The following is a 26,090-nucleotide window of genomic DNA, read 5'->3' on the forward strand; positions in this document are numbered from 1 at the left end:
ACATTTGAATACATTTCTTATTAATAAAAGTACGTGTGCCCGAAATTTTAAAAATTAGACGGCGACTTCTCACAGGATAAGATTATATTGCCTTAGGCCTGATTTAGACGGCGTGCGAACTCGCATGCGATTTTAGTTACATTGCGGGCTGTTGAGGTTACATACAATTTTCAGCCATCAAATACCGCAATGTAATAAAACTCGCATGCGAGTTCTCGTACCGTCTAAATGGGCCCTTATTGTACTATAAAAGGACCTGTCGATTCTGTTACACTAGCGATATACGCAGCGGCTGCGGTAGAGTATACGCCATGGGCTTGTAGAGTCGGTTGTAGTAGGTGTAGCGCCGCCGCTGCGGGGTCACTGACCCGCGGGCAGAGAGGGCCTCCGCGCTCGGAGGTGTCGGCCGACACTGCGGAAAGAGAACCCTATACAGGTGACTGTTTTAGATATTCGTTTTTTTTAGGTAAGTTTTTGAGCACTTTTCGCATACATGTTACGTTAGTTACTTATTAACACTTTCGAAACCGGGCTCTACGCGGCGCTACGACATTTTCGCTACATACGGGGAAACCCATGTAATCGGCTACGCTTCTACGAGCGGTGTGCCCGACAGTCGGGTTCTTGGTAGCGAAAGTGTTAATAGTACTTATTTGTTTGGATAAAGGTTATTCACTTATTATTATATATACATATCTAATATCTATAATTGTAGGTACTTACCGGCACTGTTGAATATGTCGCAAACGACGACTACTTTTCACAAGCGTGCTTTATCCAGATCGTGAGAATGAAGCTTAGCGATTTTACCTACCTCCTACTAGTAGGTACCTACTACCTACTCTCATAATATAATCGAAAAAAAGTAGCTGTACTATGTAGGAACTCATTAAGTACCGTAAAGTTTCGTATCTTCGCCTGCGCTACCTAACATCGCCGAGCTAGACATAAGTTGTGATAAATTAAATATTTACAGTCCTAGCCTTACAGAAAACTGCTAAACACAATAGTACATTACATCAGAGGCCGGGAAAATGAGGATTTCCGGCCAAGTGGGTATATACGGCCGGATAGGGATACGAGGCCGGGAATCCGTTTTCACGCCGAGGCATGTATAGTCCTTTTCTCAAACATACAATGAAATAAAAAAAAATGCTCTAAAGGACAATATTTTATAAAAAAAAGTTACTTTGCAGGCCTAGGCCTAAAAAATAATATGAAATCTCTTTGAGTCTTCAGTCCTCTCGAGTTGTTGCGCCCAAAAAGCGATACTTCCCGGCCCATTTTAAGGAACGTAAAGACAATATTTCATTGCATGTTTGAGAAAAGTATTTTTTGTGGGTGGCAAGATTCTCCGAACAACCCGCTGCTAACTTCATCTCTCTCATTATTATGTGCTACAACTACTTCTCTTTCATATAGAACTATTATTTAATGGCTAGCTTACGTATAGAATTTACAATAGAATAAAACGTTAGTGAAGGTATAGTTTCGTCCATCGTGTTGCCAAATTTCGCCTACCCGTAGGGTTGTCAAATTCGTTGTGACACGTTAATTTGTTGCATAATATTATCTATTTTTGACATCAAAACCAAAGCTAGATTTAATCTCAATTATGAAAATAATAATAATAAGCGGAAAATTATCAAACGTTTTTGAAATAATCAACATATTTTACTTAAAAACCATTACTGCCCTTGAGCAGTTGGTTAACTTTTGGCAACCCTAGCATCTTTACAGAAAATCTATGAAATAACGTCAGATCGACGCCGAACTTCACGTACTGCCCATATTTTCAAAAATGAACTTAGTTTCGTGTGATTAAAGCCCACTATAAGGATATACGACTTAACGTGTTTGAGTCATAGAAAAGTTCATTCTAAAGTTTGCCATAGGGGAAGTTAGGGAAAAGCACCCAATCTTCGCCGATCACCTTTAAGCGCGTTTATTACCAAGTTAACCAATGAAATCCGAAGCTTTTGAGGACTAATTATACTGAAGTACTAAATAGTTTTTTTGCCAGACGGACTAAAATGTCTCCAAATTTGGGTGATTTTTTAGAAAAGGTGTCAACCCAGGCGAGGATACGAAACTTTACGGTATGTACCACGATTTTTCCGCCAAGTAGGTATGTACCACGATTTACGATTCTTCTCTTTCTACTACGAGATTCTCGTTCCTTTCAACGCTTACTGGTAGTTTTATCGTCACTAATTTTAAAACCGTTACCACACAGGACCTCATAAATGCACGTAGCTATTGTACAACAACAAATGATCAAAGTAATGTCGGTCACTGGTCCACTAGGGTACACAATGCGCGTGAGCAGTGGTCTAAAGTAGGAATGCTCTCATTCGTACACTCACTGCGTGCTTGGACTACAGAGCTCGCGCGAAATCGTTTCAAATGTGAATAGGTGAGATCCGGTATTGTTAAATTGTCACCTTGTTCAATAAAGACATGCTTTGACGGAACTTTGCTGTGTGCTCCAAACGCACATGTGGAGTTGAGCAAACAATCTATCTAAGCGAGCAATTCTTGCATATTTATTTATTTATATACCTATACTGGAGATTTCGGAAACAGCTATAACGATTTCGCTGTAATCTGTTTATCGGATGGGATAATATGAAAACACGGCGATGTTTATAATTACTCGCCCAAGGGTGAACTATGAATATCGCCGTGTCTCTTTTATTTTATTTGCTTACTAGCTCGCGGTGGTACCAGTGTCTTAGTGTGGTAGGGCCGGTATAGGTTCAAATGTAATTGAAAATGAGGCACCTAAATGTGCAAGTGAAACTACAAGCACGTGTCAAACCTTTATTATCAACCACTAGTACACTAACTACTTACATGTTAACTTAGTAAACTTGGCACAGTTTGCTGCTATACGTAGATGAAGTAAAACCACTTGAGCTTTAAGCCTTGAGCCAATAAGTCTTGTCTATTAAGTTTAAAATATGGAGGGTAGAGGTAGTAAGAATTTTTGTTGCAGTGCCATCTGTTTAGGTTTTGTGACGGAAACTTTAAACAAAAAAACTGTATTTAACAATATGTTAAAATACGAAATGGTATTTAAAAAGATCGACTCTGTGGCCAAGGTGTAGATATTAGACCGGTCTTTGAAGTTAATTTAAAGTTTCGAATGAAGCTCGTTTACATTTTTATTTCATCTTAAATTGTCGTATACTCTTAATAAGAAGTACCTAAAATATCACTTGCGTGTATACAGGTAAGCTCTCGATTATATTAGGCGATGATTTCAAAATGTGTTATAAAATTGATGATTTAATAACTACTCGTGTTTAAAAGTTATCTACCTTGACTAATGAATTCTATTCCTAGCTAAAAATTATATAAGGTTAAAGTTTAGTATCTTATAGATGGCGCTACCGTTCGTTACACCTGCAAGTGTCTACTTTTTTTTTCTATTTGCTTTGATGCTAAATTTAATAGAATTAAACTATTAAACTTCTACTAGCGCCATCTATATATGTGTTTGGCAGTTTTCAAACTCACTGACAATTTACCCACTTTTTTACCTGTTTTTTTTGGAAGCCGGGTTCGGTTTGGTTTATCTAGTGCTTGTCTATCTAGTGTCGGTGCAAAAATATCTATCTCGTACGAAAATAGGGATATGTGGGACTATCGACAACGAACATTTGTACCGTCGAGTGTGCAGGCCACCGTCATTGCTAGTCTAAGAATATATATCGCTAAAAACAAGCAGAAAATAATAAAAAACAAAAACAAAGTATCTCTTATCTTTATTATCAAATAATAGCAAACCAAATGAAATTATCTATTTATGGCGGTTCAGTTTCAGTATATTTCATTTGAACATGATAACTTAAATATCTTTAACATAATTCAAACTCGAAATCATAATCAAACATAAAATCAATAAAAATAAAATTAACCAGATTCATTATTGCAAAATTAGGCATTAGATATTAATTATAAAGTTAATTATATCATAATAATTATCATTATAAGTAGAAATGACTGGCCCGAAGGCGGAGATTATCGAGTTAGGAGATCTAACCTTACACGACTTATACTAGAGTTGAACTTCGCGTCCTCTTAGTCAAGAGTTAAAACTAGCGGAATGTTTATCTCGGGGGCACCTCCCGCGGCGGCGGACTCCGGTATTTGGCCTTGATGTGCAGGAAGGGCTTCTTCGTGGAGCACGAGTCTGATATGGATGCCGCCAGCGAGAGGCGGATGCTCTCCTCGATGGCCGCCTGCGTGAAGCCGGCCGCCGACTGCGCCTTCTGCAGCGGGCGCGCCGCGGGCGTGGTCGCCGCTAAACTCATGCTGCGAGTTTTCTTCGCAGCATTCAGTTTCTCGGTCCCGCAGAAGGTTTTTTTAGTATCGTGGACGGGCGTCGAAGCCAAGCTTTGACTGCGCGTCTGCCTGGAAGTCGGCGTGACGGGCGTGGTGGCCGCGCTGGAAGCTTTCCGAGCGTTGAGCCGGTCCGTCCCGCAGAACAGCTTTCAGGCGCCAGCGCCAGACTCATGCTCCGCGACTTTTGGGCACACTTATGGAGCCGAGCGACTTCCTGTGCTCTACGGGCGGTGTTTTGATAGTTCTACTGGGCGTGCTGGGTAGGGATTGCTTGCGTCGTGCGTCGGTTTTCAGCGGAAGGGTGAGGTCGGGTCGAGGTCGAGTCGGTTTGGGGGTGGAGGTGCGTTCGGGAAGCGGCGAGCTCTTTCCGCTGCTAGCTTTGCTGGAGGCGCGAGTGCCGTTCCTGTCGGGCGAGGAGTCGCGGCCGCCGGAGACCTTGCTGGCCGGGGAGACAGTTCTCGAGGAGTCCTTGAGGGAAGCCTTGCTGGAGGCGGGGGAGACGGGTGCGGGGGAGAGCTTGCGGCCGTCGTCGGGGTCGGGCGGGACGGGCAGCACGTCGCGGCGGCCCTGCGTGACGAGGCGCACCTGGCACGGCTCGTGGCGCGACAGGAAGTGCTCCAGCGTGTCCCAGCCGCCGCCCACGCGCACCATCATGTGACGACCCTTCAGCAGCTGTGGATAAGAAGCGACATGATAACTGCCCGTGAGGAAATATGATTATACTTATTCGTAAATACGAGACATAACCCGTAAACCAGATACTCTACCGGTGAAAGGAAAACCGTGTATTTCAAAGATAGAAAGAAGGCAAGAATGCATAAGACTTTAGTACATAAAAAAATCCCTCTCATAGTGCAAAATGTTCTAAAATTACCGTGTATTTTTCAAGTTGTGAAAAGTGTACAATTAGAAAACTTTCTTAATAAATTGTAAGCGGACTCAATCAATTCATTAATTTACAATATTACTCTAAGTTTACACTTCTTTTAACATAAGTTATTTTTAGAGTAGGTTTAGGCTATAGAAAAAAAACAGTCAATCATTTTCTTCGTTGACAATTTTAGGAGCCTTTATAGGTAGGTATGGGAGAAGGGCAGGTATTTCAGGAGAAGTAGTTACCCGTATGAAGACGTTCCTCCCCGCGATGTTGTAGCGGCCCTCGCCCACCTTCTTGACCTTGAGCAGCCGGGAGCAGCGGCCCGCGCCGCAGCGGCAGCCGCGCTCCAGCAGCCGCGTCACCAGCTGCACCTGCGGCCAGGACGCACAACCCGCTATCTACTGTGTTCCACGCTAGACTGCTACTCCGCAACCGACTACTGCACGCTAACTAGGCAACACGCTGGTTATTAAGGTCACCTGCAGATATATCGAAGCGGCCGCGCGAAAAATATCTAAACACGCAGTCAAATGCTTCGATAAGGTGTGTCTTTAGATATTTATTTGAACCTTGGTTGTATATGTATATCTGATGGCGATTGTACCATATCAAATTCTCAAGACACGGATTTTTGGAACAGTACATTTTTGGGTGCGTTTATGTCTCGTGTTGCATAGTTAGCGGACAACAATCATTGATACACGTTTAAAATGTAACTGTACACTAGCCACCTTGTGCGAAATGAAGGAAAATGTGGTTTTCTCTGCCACCACTATTACTATACCTAATTATTAACATTGTCTTTTCGTTAGATACAAAAGTTACTTATAATTTACTGACAATGTTTTTAATGAATAATTTAAAATACCTAAAACTCTTCTGAAACATAATCATAGGGCATTGGCATACGCTCAGAGTGGAAATTGGAATTTTGTTATTTTGCCTCGTTCATCCATACATCACGATGCTCTAAATGCTCAGATACTGTCACTTGCAATAGTATTCTACACAAGGAAGGAAGGCCATAAAAATATGTGACATGATCTTCTTTATAGACCAAACCTTCAGGCGACTTCCAGGGCGAAAAACTGACAAAAATAACGAGACTTTTACAAATGTAGGATTGTGTGGTGTGCATACCCGCTTGTCTAGCTCGTTGGTGGGCCGGAGGGGCACGTCGGAGTCCCCGCTCTCCAGGGAGCCCCCGGAGCGGGTGCTCTCCGCGTCCACGCCGTCCGGAACCAGGTCCCCTGACACCTCCGTCTGCGTCGACACTGGAAACATAACGAACATGTTGACTCAAAGATCCAATGATCTTTGAGTCAACATGTTTTTCTCAAGAGTCTCACTATAAAACCGTTCGCTGATACAATTATCGGAGCAATCTCCGATAATTGTATCAGCGAACGGTTTTATAGTGAGACTCTTGAGAAAAACGGAGGAAAACGACAGCAAAAGTTTATAAATTGAAATAGATATCATACACGAAAGAAAAAACGACAAGGCCCACTGGTGGCCGAGCCGGGAATCCAACCCAGATCTTCAGCTTACGTGGCTAACGTCTTTACCACTAGACCACCCGCCCGCCCAGCCAGTAGTGTAACTACTTGAAAAAAGAACAAATCAAAAATATTCAATAAAATAATTTGATCTGTTCCCTAGTTGAACAAAAGTTTAGTTAGTTACTGAGACTGACATTACGAGGAGCATCCTCAAGGAGCCTTGATATTTAATCATCATCATCATCATTATATCAGCCCTTTATCGCCCACTGCTGAGCATAGGCCTCTCTTCTAGTACGCCACTTCTCCCAGTCTTGGTCTCATCTAGTTGAGACCCGCAATGTTCCGGATGTCGCTGACCCGACGAGCTAACGGTGGTGCTTCTTACATTTGTTAGCGACCACCATTCCGTTAACATTTTAGATAGTTTTAGATATTTAATAGGGAATATAATATAATGTAAAGTAGATTTTTCTTGCAATAACAGAATGGGTAAAGCTTAATCAATATTCGAGGTCTCGCGTCGATAAAACCTGTCGGCCGTATTATTAACCGACGTATTCTAAAAGTAGGTACACTTAAGTATCTTTGGAATTTTTAGTTTAAGTATTTTTACCTACTAATTTTTACTTACTTTCATGTGGTTCTGGTGACGACGGTGGTGGATCACTCTTGGTCCTGAAATTAATAGTAAATTATTATTAAAATTAAATTATCAATCAAACCCATAACCTAGCTATTACTGCTATACGAGTAAACTCTTCATAGTAGGTATTATGAATATCAAACCCATGTTACTTTTCTCTAGATTTCCATCAGAATCGTAAGAAAAATTCTGTGCTGAACGCTCACTCTTTACTGCTCCCTTTATTACTATCAGAGACTAGGAGATCAGGAATCTAAGGAGACACTCACTTCTCAGGCTCAGGCGAGTTATCCCTGAACTGCCAAGCCCCAGACATGGCAGAATCCAGGCCAGAGTCCCGTTCTTCGGCCGCTATCTCCCTCTCCAGAGCCACGAGGCCGGGAGGCTCGAGGCCGAAGCGCGTGGCCAGGCGAGCCACCTCCAACAGGCAGAGGACCACTTGTCGAGGCTGGTTGTGGAGTACTGGAAAAATATTTATAAGGTATTTGACTACTAGACAAATCAAAGATGTGCTGAAATTTTCAGAATGGAAAATGGAAGATATGTTGATGATGTTATTCGGTTTTCCCTCATTAGGGACCTCATAGGGCTCTGAAGAATATTTCATGGAAGACATACTAAAACATATATATTTATATAAACATATATAATCTAAGCAAACACAGCCACTTATGCGTTGCCGACCTTTGAGAACCCTAAACAACAACAACATATTATGACACTTCTGGGCTGGAATTTGCTCAGAAGGGTTACAAAAATTCTCGATAACAGGGGTGCAATTCTTTGATGCGATTTGGTATGTCATTTTACCGTACAAGAACATATCATCCAAGAAAACACAACGATAGCGCGATGCAAAATACAGTCAGAGACATCTAGGGTCAAATGTTATTACTAAAACTGTGCTGTGATGTTTTCCTTCACAGAAAAGTGACTGGTAAGTTTAGCACAGTACTTATACAATAAAGAGTACTATCGTATGCTATTAGTTCCTATAATTTAGTCTCTCCGATAACTTTTTATGAGATTGGATACAATACAATGAAGAGGATTTCACTTAACGTCATCAGGGCGGCATTTCTCGAAGCTACAAGTTACAATTTACAAGCGGTTGTCAATGTCTAAAATGACAAGTTGGAAAGAGACTTCCGCTTGTAACTTGAGAAATAGGCCCCAGGAGTTTGGACATAAATATTATTTGTTCAGTACCTAGTACCAAAGACCTATATAACTTCGTAAAGACCGGTAAAGTCTAAGAAAAAAACGTACCCCAAAACCGTACAGAAAAAGGTACGGTCAGCTAGATGGCGATACACCTTTGGGGTACGCTCGGCTAGATGGCGCTAATATTAATATTTGACATTTTAAAACATATCAAGCTAAGAATATGGGCCAAATTGTCATAACTGAGGTTCAAAAGTTTTAAGCTTGTGTCGAGAGATGGCAGTCTATGCACTGTGATTACACATTTTACTTTGACAGTCATTCTCTATAATACTCGATCCTCTTTGCTAGTATCTACAGATGGTGTTTTTTTACGCACTAGTGCGAGAAGTGTTTCATTATATGTGAGGTCGTAACTTCGGAGGGCCATCTGTACTGAAAAAGTCTTACAATACACGTGCGAAAAGAAAATTCGTGACTCGTGTCGATTTATTAAACACTCCCTTCGGCCGTGTTTTAATTAATCGCCACTCGTTTCGGACTTCCTTTTTATTCGCACTTGTATCGCAATTTACTATTGACACTTCCACGCTAGAATTTGCGCAGAAGAGTCTAAAAATTGATTATCTTTAAAATGGTAGCAGAGCGCAGAATGCATAGTAGCATTTTAAACACTTCATATCATCCAAGAAAACGTAACGATAGCGCGATGCAGAGTACAGTCAGAGACATCTAGCGGCAAATGTTATTACTACAAATGCATGTGTTCTGAGAAGCTATACGAAAGCAAATTAGGGGGCGTCCATTAATCGCGTCATACGTTTTTGGCTTATTTTAGACCCCCCCCCTCCCCCATGGTGATCTTTGGTGATATTTTCAGGACCCCCTCCCCCCCTGGCCAATATGACGTGTAATTTTTTGGTAACTTAAGTAGACTTTTTTCCAACCCACGAATCAACCAAATCTTGGCGCGAAATTCAAATTTTCTATGAGAATTAAACCTTTGGCCCCTCATTTTTAAGGTTCCGTACCTCAAAAAGGAAACCACTGAACCGAAACAACTGAACCAATTAACTTGTTTGGCACACATATGTAAACTTGTGAACCAAAGACGGGCATGTAATTTAAATAAAATAAAAAACAACTATAGGGGCCACTTTTGGGGAGTAAAAGTAAAAATTAGAAATCAAAGTTTTTTGAAATAGTTTTTTAGCGTGTAACATATCAAATGAAAGAGCGTTAATTGGGCCCCACTTTTTTTTTATTTGGAATTTTTTATCTGCTTTTCACTCAGAATCGCGAGCTCTTTCAATCCTAATAGGAGTAAAAAGTGTCCCAAGGTTTTTCTCTATTCCGTTACCATTTTTTCATACATTTTGTATGGCGGTAACGGATTGGAAGGTCTAAAAAAAAGGAAATCTTGGGACATTTTTAGGGTTCCGTAGTCAACTAGGAACTCTTAGGGACAGGCCACACTTAAGAGACGCATGTCCTGAGGTGCGGAACGGACGTCCGCGCCCCGCCGCCTGGGGGCGCGTCTTACGTGACTTACGTCCTTCCTATACAAAATGTACTGAGGAGACGTTTTTTGAATTACATTCAGGCGGCGTGGTGGAGACGTCCGTTGCGCGCCGCAAGACATGCGTCTTATGAGTGTGGATGGTAGCTTATAGTTTCGCCATGTCTATCTGTCCGTCCGTCCGTCCGTCCGCGGATAATCTCAGTGACCGTTAGCATTAGAAAGCTGAAATTTGGTACCAATATGTATGTCAATCACGCCGACAAAGTGGTAAAATAAAAAGTTGAAAAAAATGTTTTGTTAGGGTACCCCCCCCCCTACATGTAAAGTGGGGACTGACTTTTTTTTTCATTCCAATCCCAACGTGTGATATATTGTTGGATAGGTATTTAAAAATGAATAAGGGTTTACTAAGATCGTTTTCGGAAATAATCGCTCCTAAAGGAAAAAATGTGGGGGACACAACCCCCTCTAACTTTTGAACCATATGTTTAAAAAATATGAAAAAAATCACAAAAGTAGAACTTTATAAAGACTTTCTAGGAAAATTATTTTGAACTTAATAGGTTCAGTAGTTTTTGAGAAAAATACGTAAAACTACGGAACCCTACACTGAGCGTGGCCCGACACGCTCTTGGCCGGTTTTTCTCCTATTACGATCAAAAAGACCTCGCGATTCTGAATATGAATCGCGTAAAAAATACCCATGTTACAAAAAAAGTGGGGTGGACAACATTGAAAAAAAATGGCCCTTATACGTACATACATACAATCACGCCTGTATCCAATAAAGGGGTAGGCAGAGCACATGAAACTACTTAAGCTTCAGGGCCACTGTTGGCAAATAAGAAAAATTAAACACTCTTGGCAAACTAAAAAAATCTTTGAGAATTAAAAATAACCGACTGCACACAGCTCTTTTTTTCTCACTTGATGGTCTCATCGGAAGATCAGCGCTGGAAGTCACCAGCAACACGCTGAGATGAGGCCATTTCGTGGCACTTCATTCCTTTCTGTTTGTGTTGTAATGTGTAATTAACTAATTAATCTTGACTGTGTTCACGAATAAATTATATTATATTTCTATTCTGTTCTCTTTGCACTGCACAACGCAAGTTCTTACTGTAAAAGTTGATATAAAAATAGCTCAGAAATGTTTTTTTCTTTACGTTAGTGTAACAAAAAAATTACACGTGATATGTTCCTAACCCCCACCCCCCATGGTGATATTTGGTGATTTTTTCATGACCCCCTCCCCCCTATGCAGTATGACGCGATTAATGGACGCCCCCTTAGGTACCTATAGCAATGTTTGTAAATTGCCTATTACATTACATACAAAAAACCTCATTCTGAGTTTTTGTTTTTGTGCGTATATAATACGATACACATTACGATACAAGTGCGTGAGAAAGGAAGTTTGAAACGAGTGGCGATAAAAAAAAAACGACCGAAGGGAGTGTTTCAAATCGACACGAGTTACGAATTTCCTTTTCGCACGTGTATCGTACGACGTTTTTCAGTACAGATGGCCCTCCGAAGTTTCGACCTGGCATATAATGAACCACTTCTCGTACTAGTGCGTAAAAAAAACACACTTATCTAATGAACTAAGCTCACGAATACAGAATAGACAGATAATGGCACACCAAGTTTGGACTAAATCTCATAAAAACTACAATCCACATGGTCTACTGTGTACTTGTTATTTATACTCGTATAAGGCCGTTTTCACACTATCCGATCCGATATCGGATGTCGGAAGGATTTCAATAGAAAAAATCCAAGATGGCGCTTGCAATCACAGTGCAATGTATGGGATATCGGTCCGACATCCGATATCGGATCGGATAATGTGAAAACGCACTTAGTCGTATAGTATCTACTCATAGTTATTTAGGTATGCAACTGTGATGTGCCAGTTTGTTAATTTTTTTGTGAGGTGGTCCCCACTACCACTACCATTTCATAAAATCAAGTAAGTACCTATATTAAGAGTTACATAGACGAAAACTAGAGGGACATAAGGAGATAAGATGATAAGATTCTATTCAATTGTATTTATGAGTCCTTTATAGAAATCGGATCGGCATGGCAGAACTGTACCTACAAGCGCGGATCCGGCTTCGTGCCCAGGGGGGGTCACGTGGTAAAGGCCCAGGCCCCAGAGGGGGGGGGGTGTCACGTGGTCTATTTGTATGGCCAACCTAGGCTCCAGGGGGGTCATGACCCCCATGACACCCCCCCCCCCCTGGATCCGCGCATGTGTTATTTGAGAATTTATGCACGCCGAGTTCACGGCATAAAGAGGCGCAGTTATTGATGGTGTAACGTGAGTAACAGAGACAACACTTACCCAGGTCATCGCTCTCAAACAGGAGATTCTCATGGACACCCAAGTCGCGACAGAAAGAGAGGAAATTGTCGGCGTTGTCGCGAGAGAAGAAACTGCGGCGCGCCGCGCGCTGCCAGCAGCGCCCGCGCACGGCCGGTACCGGCTGTGGACAAACAGAATATTACAAACATGTTTCCTCTACTCTCTTTCTAAGAATCAAAATGTGGGTTGGCAAAATTTGGATCAATTGGATTTGAATGAACTATCGTTCTGGATGATCGACTTTTCGCCGGGACTTTTTTGTCGCTTGGATGTGTTTCTATGAAAAATCGTGCCGCTACGTGGGCGCACTTTCATACTAGCCCATAGTCCGATGGTGTGAAAGACAAAAAAGTTGCGGCGACAAAGTCGCCTGTGTGCGCATACCCTTAGGGCCCATTTAGACGGTATACGAGAACTCGCATTCGACTTTTATTACATTGCGGTACTTGATGGCTGTGCAAAATTGTATGTAACCCCAACAGCCCGCAATGTAACTACAATCGAATGCGAGCTCGCACGCCGTCTAAATCAAGCCTTAGGGCCTATTTAGACGGTTCGAGAACTCGCATACGAGTTTTATTACATTGCGGTATTTGATGGATGTACAAACGTATGTAACCTCAACAGCCCGCAATGTAACTAAAATCGCATGCGAGTTCGCACGCCGTCTAAATAAGGCCTTAGTCATGGCGACCGTTTAGTTCGGCGCTCGTATCAAGGCAGAAGATAGCTGGTGTAGCGGATCATGTGCACGTAAGGATCTTCAGCACAAAATAGTCTTCAATTGGTGGAGTTTAGAGTCGACGAAAATTTACGTAGCTCCTTTAATCGCGTACTTTGTGGTGCACAAAAGACACAGGACGATGAGCTGCCAAACCTTCCTACATTTTTTTTTGTCTTTCTACAGCATGAGATCTTCAAGAAGACTGACCAACAAATCTATAGAGCTAAACTCACCCCAACGAAGAGTCCCTGGTCTAAAGCTTCACGCGCGCGTTCATGGATGACTGATGCTAGTTGACACAACTCGGCGCCGTTGTCCAGTGCGTCCAGAAAGTTCTCCCCCGTCAGGTATGTGATGCCTGGAACAATAATACACCTTTATAAATTACAGACGTCTATAAGTCAACATAGTTACAGTCAGTCCATGATAAGTTGGCTACGATTTTGACAGCATCGCTGATGCAAATGTCATTTTAAACACTTTAAGTTGACGCGCTTTGCTGGGGTGTCAGTCTTCCGCGACCAGTCGACCACGGCCAGTGCAACCTGGCCGAAACGTTGAGAAAAAAGGTAAAATAATGTTAATTAATCGCGTTCGACCTGTATGTGACTTTAAATACTTATGTCATTTTAAACTTCGATGAACTGCCAATTGGCCAACTTATCTTGACCAGGCAGGCAAGCATGGTCGCGCGATAAATGATAAAAAAATCAGGCCGTCCCTTTCGCACTGTTTATAAGTGCGATAGGGACGGCCTGCTGTTTTATCGTTTATCACGCGACCATGATTGCCTGCCTGCGGGCCGATTTTTGAGTTTCACGCGTTCGAATTCAGAAAATTGTCACTGAAAATAATAAGCAAGTCACCGTTTTCAATCGGTATTTTAGTGACAAAATCCCGTATGCGAGATTTAAAAAATCGCCCCCCTGATCACAGAATATAATTATCATGTTATTTATATATCTACTAGCAGTACTAGCTGACTCTAGGTGCTTAGGTATTTTTGCATATACATATCTTGGATAAGTCGACAATTCTGGGATTGACTATCATAAGGGATTGCACGAATATATGACACTTTACATGTCAGAATCATACACGGACCACAAACGTCTGCATTGCAATTTGCAATAAAGTTAAGACGATACGGTAGGGGTCAATTCTCCATACAAACGCTCTCGACTATTTCCTCCCTGGGTTTTGAAGATAGAGCAATGATTTTTTCAACACAGATTGTTATTATTTTTATCTGTGTCGGACCGTTTTGATTTTTTTGATATTCTGCTTTTTAAAGATTCTAGAGCCAATCAAAAATTTCCAAAAACGGCATTTTTCATTGTGGCGCAAAAAAAGGTGTGATACTCAAGATTGGTAACAATTAACCAAAAAAGCTAAACGGTCCGACATAGATCATTTCATTGTTATTCAGATTCTGAAATTTCGTTCCGATTGATTAAGTTTTGAAGGAGGAAAGAGTCGAGAGCGGAACCTCGATTTTAAAGATTTTTTTGAAATATCTTTTGACTGAGTTGTTCTTAATGGACATTTTTTTTTCGATAAATCTAGTTAATAACACTTGTATATTTAACTAAAACTCCCAAGTTGAAAGGGGGGCTCCTTTCCATTTTAGCATTTTCGCTACCGTATCCTCTTAATCCTTCGTCGAACATAAGCCCGCCTTGGCGACAAATGACTAATAAATAAGTGGCTTTCCACCGGAGAAAGCATTTTGTCCTCGTAGATCGCAACATTCCTTATACACATGAACTATATATACGGACTGGAAAGGTTCTTTACACACTTTAATAAGTGTCTTTTTCTGCTGGAAACCCGCAAAAGTCTAGACCGCTGCATTTTATCGATCCTCTCGCGCTATTCTCTGGTCTTTTACGGCATCGTAAATCCCCTTTTTATGTCCTTCGGTGTACGTGTCACACCTAGAACTTTCAGAATACTATTTTAGACTAAAAGCAGTTAAACTCTACCCCCGACTCTTAAACTCGATGGCAGAATCGTTAAAGCTGAAATGGGAGGTGGCTTTTGGTATTTTTAGTTTACAAAAGAAAATAATAAAATGTACAGAAAATACAACGCCTAAGAGCAATTTGCATCGTTAGGTAAATGTACGCACCTATGGCGGTATTTAAAGTAAACATGTGCTTATAGTTACAAACGAATTGGAGTAGCAAAAGTTACCATTTATTGCGGTCGCCATTTAGGTACATCTCATGAAACCGTATTAGTATTGCAATTGTAACGTTTTTAATAATAACGTAAGCGCCAACCGCCAAAAGGGATCTTTACCAATGAGGACGTCACATTTCAAAACGCAACTCAAACGCATTCTTCTCGCTCGGACGCGCACATCGCGTGACGCTATTTCACACCTCTAAAAACCGGCCAAGAGCGTGTCGGGCCACGCTAAGTGTAGGGTTCCGTAGTTTTCCGTATTTTTCTCAAAAACTACGTACTGAACCTATCAAGTTCAAAATAATTTTCCTAGAAAGTATTTATATAGTTCTACTTTTGTGATTTTTTCATATTTTTTAAACATGTGGTTCAAAAGTGAGGGGGGGGGCACACTTTTTTTTCCTTTAGGAGCGATTATTTCCGAAAATATACTATCAAAAAACGATTTTAGTAAACCGTTATTCATTTTTAAATACCTGTCTAACAATATATCACACGTTGTGGTTGGAATGAAAAAAAAAAATCAGTCAGGGGGGGGGGTACCATAAAAAACATTTTTTTCCACTTTTTATTTTACCACTTTGTCGGCGTGATTGATATACATATTGGTACCAATTTCACCTTTCTAATGCTAACGGTCACTGAGATTATCCGCGGACGGACGGACAGACAGACATGGTGAAACTATAAGGGTTCCCATAGCTGGGCACCGTTAATCAAATAGTTAACTTCGATAATCGTTAATCCGTTACTTAAAAAGTTAACTTCGTTAATCGTTAAAGCGATACATTTCGGTAGATTTAACGGAAGTTAAAGTTAATCGATAATCCGTTAACACGTCATAAAAATAGGAGTCCACTGTAGGTATTATATATTTCTATTTACTAAGTATCCACCAAAAACCATTAAAACCTGTGACGCCAATCGGTATTAAAAAACCGAAATGTAATAATTACGATCTCTTCGGGCTTTTACCGCCGTTGGTTGGCTAAATCCTAGGTTTTACTACGGATTGCTAATTATTGGGATCATGCGATCGCGATCGTGGTGCGTCGGTTCTTCAGATTGAGATTTGAGATGATAACTCGATGCTGTGGGCCACGATAACTTGGAAGAGTAATCTAAGGCCTTCGTCGGACTCTAACTCGATGCGTCGGTTGCACGATTTGTCTGTTATGCCTGATGATTGCACTCTATTCCCAGGTTAGTGATCGATCTAGCACGCCTAATAAGATTTAGAAGATCTCGAATAAGGATCTGCTTTTACCGATAAAACCTAGGTTTTGCCGTACTACGGGCATTTACAGTAGCAGTAAGAATGTGGTTTTCGCGGCGCAGCGAGCCGCTTATTGGGGTGCTGGATTAACGATTAACGGACTCTATGAAATTTAACGGAAGTTAACGAATCCGTTAACATTTTTTAAAGTTAACTTAAAAGTTAATCCGTTAATCGAAATGTTAACTTCGTTAATTAACGATTAACGGATTAACGAGTTAATGCCCAGCTATGAGGGTTCCTAGTTGACTACGGAACCCTAAAAAGGATAACATGCGTCTATACTTACTAAAATTTATAATAACACATTTGAACGTAAAAATAAGAATCATATTCAGTCTATGCCGCAAAATATGAACAAGGAATTCTTGGAATCAAACAATTTATCGTTATAATAGAGGTAAATCAAATCTATAAAATTACATTTGAAATAAGCAGCTTTTTAGAAAACAGTTTATTACGTATTAGGACCGGTGGCACCATATCGTCTGTCACCGTTAAAACATTCGTTAAATTTTATTGTATGGGAAGTTCCATACACCTCTGCTGCGTGACGATGATGTCTGTGTCTGTCAAATGTGATTGATGCAACAGGTCCTTAGTGTACCTATCAATGGATGGTAAGCAATCTAGATCAGTTACATAGAACAGTTATTTCATTCTTCATTTCAAAATACAATGCCGTTGACTACTTAAGTAGAAAAAAACCGGCCAAGAGCGTGTCGGGCCACGCTCGGTGTAGGGTTCCGCAGTTTTCCGTATTTTTCTCAAAAACTACTAAACCTATCAAGTTCAAAACAATTTTCCTAGAAAGTATTTATAAAGTTCTACTTTTGTGATTTTTTTCATATTTTTTAAACATATGGTTCAAAAGTTAGAGGGGGGGGGACGCACTTTTTTTTCCTTTAGGAGCGATTATTTCCGAAAATATTAATATTATCCAAAAACGATGTTAGTAAACCCTTATTTATTTTTAAATACCTATCCAACAATATATCACACGTTGGGGTTGGAATGAAAAAAAATATCAGCCCACACTTTACATGTAGGGGGGGTACCTTAATAAAACATTTTTTTCCATTTTTTATTTTTGCACTTTGTTGGCGTAATTGATATACATATTGGTACCAAATTTCAGCTTTCTAGTGCTAACCGTTACTGAGATTATCCGCGGACGGACGGACGGACGGACGGACGGACGGATGGACGGACGGACGGACGGACAGACAGACATGGCGAAACTATAAGGGTTCCTAGTTGACTACGGAACCCTAAAAAGCAGAATCATAAATCATTCATCAGAATCATATTTAAGAGTATTTAAAGGCGAAACGTGTTAATTTATGGAAAATATCGAATGGGTTTAAGTTAGATAATGAAGTTGAGCACATTTACACTACAGTCATAAATTCAAGCGTCAGAGTAACTAAAAAGTAAACAACAATAGTGCATGTGTGTTTGCTTCCCACAAGTTGGCAAGCAAAGGCGTCACGAGTACGACTGTGCGTCGATTAAGCACACTGACCTACGACAACTGATTCACGTGTAGCTTTCATGCTTATTTTTAAACGGGTGTTGAGAGGCCTTTACCGCCAGCTTAGCCAAAGTGGTAACTGTTCACTCTGCGTAACATTTCATAGACTTTTTTAAGTGACAAAAGAGACTTTGAAACTTACCGAGAAACAATGAAACCCGTTTCCTATTATTAACACAGCTATTGTAAAACAAATATTACATACCTAGAAAAGTAAGCAGCCATACATACCTACAACTACTATTTGATCGAAAGTACTAGGGAAGTTAATTTGCGTTCCGGTCGAGGCAATCGAGTTTTAGAAATTCTTTAAAAGCAGTTTTGTTTCTTTTTAAAAATAGTAAGTAAAATGTGCCAGCTTAAGGATTTAAGGTTGTTTCCCTCCAAGGCCCAATTTATCTTTCCACACTGTATATCAGGAAGCCGCGATACTCCTCTTTCTTAAGTGTCTCAGGGGGTGTCCTGCCGTTTCGCCAAAAAACATTTCGTCAAATTTCATTTCCCAATAATCATTTCGCAATAGTTTCATTTCCCAAAGTATTGTTTGGCAAAGGTATGTTTCGCAATGATTTTGTTTGGTCAAATTATCATTTGGCACAATTTTACTTAGTCAAATTTTATTTAGTCAAAACTTTATTTCGCAAACGTTTTTAATGGCAAAACTTATATCCCAAAAACATGTTTGGTCAAAATTTCACATCGCAAATTTCGAAAATATTTAGGCATTTGCATTTTCATTTCTACGGGATTAATTTAATTTACCGAAGATTTTTTTGCCAAATTTAACTCAAAATTGTCAAATGATAATTTCAGTTTTATTCCCAAGGCTTCAGTTGGACACGAAAAGTTTGCTCAGCTTTATTTTTGTCAAACTAATATTACTGGACAAAATTATTTTGTCAACTATTTTTTTGTCAAAAAATGTTTCTACAAATTACACCATGCAAAACCACGTTTGACAATAAATATTACAAGGCATAAATGTAATGTAATAATTTTTTTAGTATTGTAACAGAAAACTCGTGTGTGACAGGGTCAGTTTAGGTGCGAAGACGAGCGAAGCGAGGAGGAGCGTGTTAGGTTGACAGTGAGCAAATGGCATTTTAAAGTAATTAAAAATTAATAGAACATAATGGTCTTGAAAACATAAGGTTTCTTATTAATAGAATGTATCCGGACATGTAAGTGAAATTGTCATCCTTGACATTTGCAGCCAGAGGAAAAAAAGTAGGTACAACATACACATTATTTCACACAAATCTTGGACACATAGTATAAAATCAACAAACAAATTTCCAGTGCACCATTTAATTACAATATATTGGGAAATGGAAATTTTGCCTAACAATACCTTTGACTAAATAATATTTGGTAAAATGAAATTTGACCAAGTAAATATTTTGGGAAACAAATACTTGCCAAAAAAAGTTTTGCTAAATGTCAATTTGCGATAAGTTGTTTTGCCAAACGTTTATTTGGGAAATGATAATTTGGGAATAATAGTTTGGGATGTGAAACTTTGGGAAACGTTTTTTGGCGAATCGTCAGTAAACCGTCTCAGGGAACATCGACAAGATACAGACTTTTAGTCGAGAAAAGAAAAACTTCTTTAAAACTACAAAAAATATCAGAAAATGTCACAAATTGTCAGTCAACACTTCGGACAACACTTACTAACCATCGGTGAATCTTATACTTTTGCAATAAGGTGGTAAATAGTCCTAATACTTGTACGATCCCGGGTCAGGTCACGGGTGCGCCTTCTCGTGAAAGTTCACCATAATTGACGCCTTATTAGGAGAGGTTATCGGCGCACTCGCCCAACTAGTGCTGACATTTGCTATGATTAACTAGTGTGGCATAATCATTGATCTAGAACAATGACCAGATATTGTCAGATTTACAGTCATGGTACAGAAAGTTCAACATACACTACATACAAGTAATAACACTAATAACAGTCGATCTATTAGGCAACTTCTTGTTTAATAGTGAAGTTAGGTTACTGGTGCACTCGCCCTACTGAGTACTGATATTTGATGTGATCAACGTATCGTAGATTGGGCAAGCATATCTCTTTGATCTGTGATGTAGACCAATGAATATTGTTAGATAGTAGTCAACGTTTATACGTAGTATATATTTATTTATTTATTTATTTATTTATTAGTAAAAACATGTTTACATGACATTACAGTAAAACCAATGGGTCACGAAACTTAGATAACATATGTAGTAGTAGTAGTAAGTAGTACAGAAATGGCAATAGAATTAGCTTTATTAGGTGAGGTTACCGGTGCACTCACCCTATTGACTTTATCGTATCGAATGATGTTGACATTGTTGGGCAAGGCATATCGTTCAGCGATCTGAGATCTACAATCTAGACCAATTTAATTGCTAGCTTCACAATCACGGTTTATACAAGTAGTTGTACGAGTATTAAATTATTACGTTGACATGACACATAATAATTAGCACCGATTCCGAGGAGGTACGGCTTTTTAGGGTCTCCCCAAACTTATCGATGCGTCATCGACTATAGCCGAAACCAAAATCGTTCATTAGCATGAAGTGTCGTCGCTGAACGCATGTTCATACTATAACGAGCGATTTTTGGCGGTTGATAAGTTTGGGGAGACCCTTAGTCTGCGAGATGCTGGGTGCCTAACCATAATAGTATACATGTGACTATCGCTTGGGTACCGACCGTGGAAATACCAATTTAATTTTATGCCTCTAACTGTTCGCTATATTTATTAGTGTTAAATTGTCAGTTGCGTTCGTTACAGAGCGTGAACGATTGGCACGTTGGCTACGCACCCTGCACTCACGACAAGAATGCACACAAGAAGAGAATCGCAATGGTTAGCAAATGCGTTTTTAGTTTTTGCCACACACAGGAAAGCTGATTGAATAACGCGCGGTTATCTAACGTGGACGCCATCGGCACGCGAACGATACGCGTAAACAAAAAATGTAATTGGATCAACGGGGTTTTATTTACATCAGGGTTTTTACAATTTAACGGTTGAGAATAGATTGTGGAAAGGTCATACTCGTATCTATGGATTGACGATGGACCGTCCAGTAGACTCTATATTATATAATATAACATATAACTCTAATCTAGTGACCCATAGGCAGGTGATAGTACGATTTAGAGAGCGTCGCTTGAACATCGAAGATACAACATCATTCTCATTAACTTTATGGTTCGAGAGCTTGAGACAAGGTGAAAATGTATCTGATACTTCTTCTATCATATATGCCCTAATTCCATCTTCCAAAATTACAATGTCAAAAAAGCATGGATGGATGTTCGTGCGACTCCCCTTCTGGGGTGTGAGTGACTCCTTCCGCGAATCTTCGTGGGCCGGTTTTCCGCCATCTTTCTGGGGGTGGCTGTCTAAAAACGATGCCAAGAATTACCTAGTGCCAAAAACGACGTCGTTGTTCGCGACCTCTGGACTGGCGATAGCAAAGCTGCTCATTGCGCAAGCGCAAGCGACGCAGGGGCAGCGTATTTGGTGCGCCGGCGCAGTGCAGGTTCGATAACGAGCCACGAGTGCCGGCGCCGTGGGAAAACGCCGCTCCACCAATTACTTAGCGAGACCGTGCTAGTGCTAGGCCCACACGCTGTAATTGATACGGCTCTTTTAGAGTCGTACCGAGCTAATTTGACAGCCTCGCGTGCAAATGTTATTTTAAACGTCAAACTTCTGAATTTATTAAATTTCATAGAATGAAAATCGCTGCCATCTAGCTGATAAGTATACGACCTTCATCATCATCCTCCTTGCATTATCCCGGCATTTGACACGGCTCATGGGAGCCTGGGGTCCGCTTTGATAACTAATCCCAAGATTTGGCGTAGGCACTTGTTTTTACGAAAGCGACTATCATCTGACCTTCCAACCCGAAGGGTAACTAGACCTTATTGGAATTAGTCCGGTCTCCTCACGATGTTTTCCTTCACCGAAAAGCGATTTGGCAAATATCAAATGACATATATTTCGCACATAAGTTCCGAAAGACTCATTGGTGCGAGCCGGGGTTCGAACCCGCGACCTCCGAAACGAAAGTCTCACGCACTTACCACTACCTACCAACGCTTCAAGACGACCTTATAAAGTTACAATACATAGTTTAGTGACCAAGCGATGCTTTAAATGAGGGTCTGTGACTTCTGTGAGTGACGACAATGAAATGGCAAATGACAATGGAAAACCTCTATAGTGTTGCTGGCTTCCACGACTGTTTGCTTACCATCAGGGGGCCTGGGAATTTTTAATAAAATTCAGATTTGTAGGTAATGGGTCCAAGAGATTTTACCATAGAGTCTTAACTATAAAAACACAGACTTTCTACTCGTGTGTTGTAATAGATCGATAATCGATGACAAACATTGTGGTCACTTCCTCCCCTTTGTTCGTGCGCCGCCGGCCGTGCCCCGTTCGACTCTGACCACTTCCTCTTAAAATAGATTACACTGTTCGCAGGTATATGGGTTGTAAGTAAACGTTGTAGTAACTTCATCACGATTCTAAAACGGATGCTGGTTAATATAAATATTGGGAGACACCTTACAAAGATCGCCCTAGCCACGAACTAAACATTACCTTAAACTAAATATAAACAGCCTTTGGCCGCGGCTTTGCTCGCGTTAGAAGGAGACAAAAAGTAGCCTATGTCACTCTCCACCCCTTCCACTATCGCCACTTAAAAAATCACGACAATTCGTCGCTCCGTTTTGCCGTGAAAGACGGACAAACAAACAGACTCACACACTTTCCCATTTATAATATTAGTATGGATAGTATGAATGAGACACTTTCACTATTTTATTTAATCAATTATAATAAAAAAACACTAATGGATTACATTTGTACAGTGAATTTATCAATGAATTCATTCACAATTTCGCCTATTTAGAAATGGACGCTAAATTTATGCATTGTATGCATTCCAAAAATGCAAACAAAAGTGCAATAACGCGGCAGGAAGCAGTAATCGCATTTTCGAGCGTAACATGTTGCGCAAAGTTTCTAGTATGTGGATAAACTGCTCAATTGCTCATTTAGATGGTAATCTACGAATACTTGCAAAAACTGGCCTCTAAACATATCAAATGTGTTGGTTTATGATCCGCGTACACTATTATAGGTTTTATTAAGTGCTAGCCTGTTAGTTTTGCAGATTGTAGAAACAGTTCTTTTTTTTACTTTTACCATTTTTCTGTTTTAAGTACGTAACCTTTATATTTATATTTTTATTGGAAAAGGGCTTTATCAATATCCTTACGCCCTTTCCTTCTTGTAAGTAATTATAAGGTATATGAGGAGACAAGAGAACTTAGTATTAATATAACATGAAATTAGCATGAATTGTAAAAATGGTCTGTTTTACCTCCCCATGAAAAATCTACTGTTGATAATAATAATGGAACATGTTTACGTTATTCCGATGATATGTGGGTAATACATACATACATATAATCACGCCTGTAGTATCCCATAAAGGGGTAGTCAGAGCACATGAACTGCTAATTTTCAGTGCCACTCTTGGCAAAAAGGGGTTGAAGGAAATCCAATAGAATAGATTACCTATATATAGTACGTAGTAAAGGCTACGCCGCTGTCCTATAATCCTGTTAGGGGCGACGCACTAAGAAGATCAACCCCGTTAGTGTACACAGTACACACAACGAGTATACTACGTCCGTACCAATAACCTTTCACTTATTATATTATACACTAGTAAGCACAAATAAAACCACTAATAGTTATTTGTTATACAAGGGGGCAAAGTTGTATTTTAACGCCGAGTGTGGAATTGAAAAACGAGCAAGTGAAAGGATATTATAGTTGAATCCCGAGCAAAGCGAGTGGTTCGAGAATAAAATCCTGAACTTGCGAGTTTTTTAACACACGAGAAGTAAAATACATTTGCACCCGAGTGTAACACAAAACTTTTCCCCTCACTATAGCGAGGAAACTACAACGCAAAAAACGCGTTTATCACTGCTTCCAGTAGTTCTACAGGTGGTAAATCATCTTTATTTCTAGATTCACCTACTATTATCAATTTTAAAGCAGTTAATTTGACTTTATTCAAGGTCAAATTACTTTACCCACTAGTGGATAAAATACGTTTTTACCCGCTGGTATTAAAGGACAAAACACGTGTTTCTGAGCTAGTGAGGGGAAAATCATTTTTCACCACACCAACTGTTAAAGGTCAGTTTTGCTATTCGAAAACCGATAGCAAAACTGCATTTTATCCACAAGAGTGCAAAGTAATTTCATACAAATTTTAACTTGATGCCTTGAGCTGGCTGACAGAATTTACATACAAATAATTATTTTGAATCGTAAATATTGAATAGACCTGTGTGGTGACGGGTTAAGAATTTCACCACCCCCTTTCTTCCCGTGGGTGTCGTAGAAGGCGACTATGGGATATGGGTTAAATTGTGGCGTAGGCGAGAGGCTGGCAGCCTGTCACTGCAGTGTCACGGTTTCGTTTTCTTTCAACCCCTTATTTGCCAAGAGTGGCACTGAAGCTTTAGTGGTTTCATGTGTTCTGCCTACCCCTTTATGGGATACAGGCGTGATTGTATGTATGTATGTATGTATATTGAATAGATTGCTGGATTTGATTGGCGCTGCGTATGCAGCGTATGGATCGACATAAACTACACACCACACCCTGAGACCTGGCAGGCAATTATGGTCGCGCGATAAATGATAAAATATCAGGCCATCCCTATCGCACTTACTATTTATCATTTATCGCGCGACCATAATTGCCTGCCTGCTGCTAATGAATAGAAGCGTTGCCATATGTATTTTGTTGTATTTGGATTTTTAGTATTCACTTATCATACAGCTTCGTTTCTTTACAAGATAAAAAGTTAATTGTTTGCCGTCTCCATGGATAGTTTCCATTAAAACTACAGGATCTACGAGTCTCTTCCGCGTTCATTATCAATGCAAGTATTCCAGCAAAAACCTATCAATGGACAATGACAAAAACATAAGTTTTAATTGCTGTTCGATGACGTCGGAATGACCGGAGTATGGCTAAAGATCTGTTCGCTAGATGGGTTATTGGAGTCTGCTCACTGATTTATGATAACAACATATTATATGTATGTACGAGTTAACACGTGAACGTTTAGCTAAGAAAAAAAGAATTCTCGATACGAGATATATTTAGCAACGCAGGGGTATTTGAATAAAAAAACTGGAAATGCTGGAAAATTATTTATATACATTTTTATAAGTAGTTGTGTCAATCCATAAATATGCTATTTTAATTTTTTTTTTTTGGTTTTAACTCCTTCTCCATTTAATTAATCACAAAACCATATAAACTAGTAATACCTAAAACAATAACATGAAAACTAAACTAAACCTATGAATAAAATTAAACCTATAAATAAAACTAATAACAAACTAAAACTTACCTACAAAAATACCCCTGTTATAAAAAAAAAAACCCCTTCTAATAGGTCGGACTGCGGCATGGACCCCATGACGCTGGCGGCGTTTCCTCTTTGTATCGCGTCTTACGTCTTTCCTATACAAAATGTAAATACTGGAGGAGACGTTTTTTGAATTACACTCAGGTGGCGTGGCGCGGACGTCCGTTGCGCGCCCCGAGACACGCGACGCTCTGATGTGGCCGGTCCCTTATATCGACTAATGGTTGTACTAATATGTATTTTGTGCTAATGGCCAGCTTTTCTATTGAAATACCCCTATGTGCGACGTGACAGAGAGACATAATCCTAATCATAATAATTTATTTATAAAGCCAATTTCCACGTCAATAATAAATAATTCGTAGTATTTAACTAATATATAACTAATATATAATATACATAATTAAAATTTTTTAGAACAAATTAAATTATCCTCATAGAA

General features: G+C 39.9%; 1 protein-coding gene across 1 annotated transcript in view; it reads right to left on the minus strand.

The window, feature by feature from the left end:
- Positions 1 to 2,809: 2,809 nt before the first annotated feature.
- Positions 2,810 to 26,090, minus strand: part of LOC125235816 (GAS2-like protein 3) — a 159,647-nt gene continuing 136,366 nt past the window's right edge. The window contains 9 exon segments of the mRNA XM_048142405.1: positions 2,810 to 4,501; positions 4,504 to 4,536; positions 4,539 to 5,022; positions 5,470 to 5,598; positions 6,368 to 6,501; positions 7,364 to 7,407; positions 7,645 to 7,837; positions 12,415 to 12,556; positions 13,393 to 13,517. Coding sequence (XP_047998362.1) covers positions 4,116 to 4,501; positions 4,504 to 4,536; positions 4,539 to 5,022; positions 5,470 to 5,598; positions 6,368 to 6,501; positions 7,364 to 7,407; positions 7,645 to 7,837; positions 12,415 to 12,556; positions 13,393 to 13,517 — 1,670 coding nt within the window. The 3' untranslated portion in view covers positions 2,810 to 4,115.

The sequence above is a fragment of the Leguminivora glycinivorella genome, chromosome 18 (assembly GCF_023078275.1).
Source record: "Leguminivora glycinivorella isolate SPB_JAAS2020 chromosome 18, LegGlyc_1.1, whole genome shotgun sequence".
In the NCBI taxonomy this organism is placed as follows: Eukaryota; Metazoa; Arthropoda; class Insecta; order Lepidoptera; family Tortricidae; genus Leguminivora; species Leguminivora glycinivorella.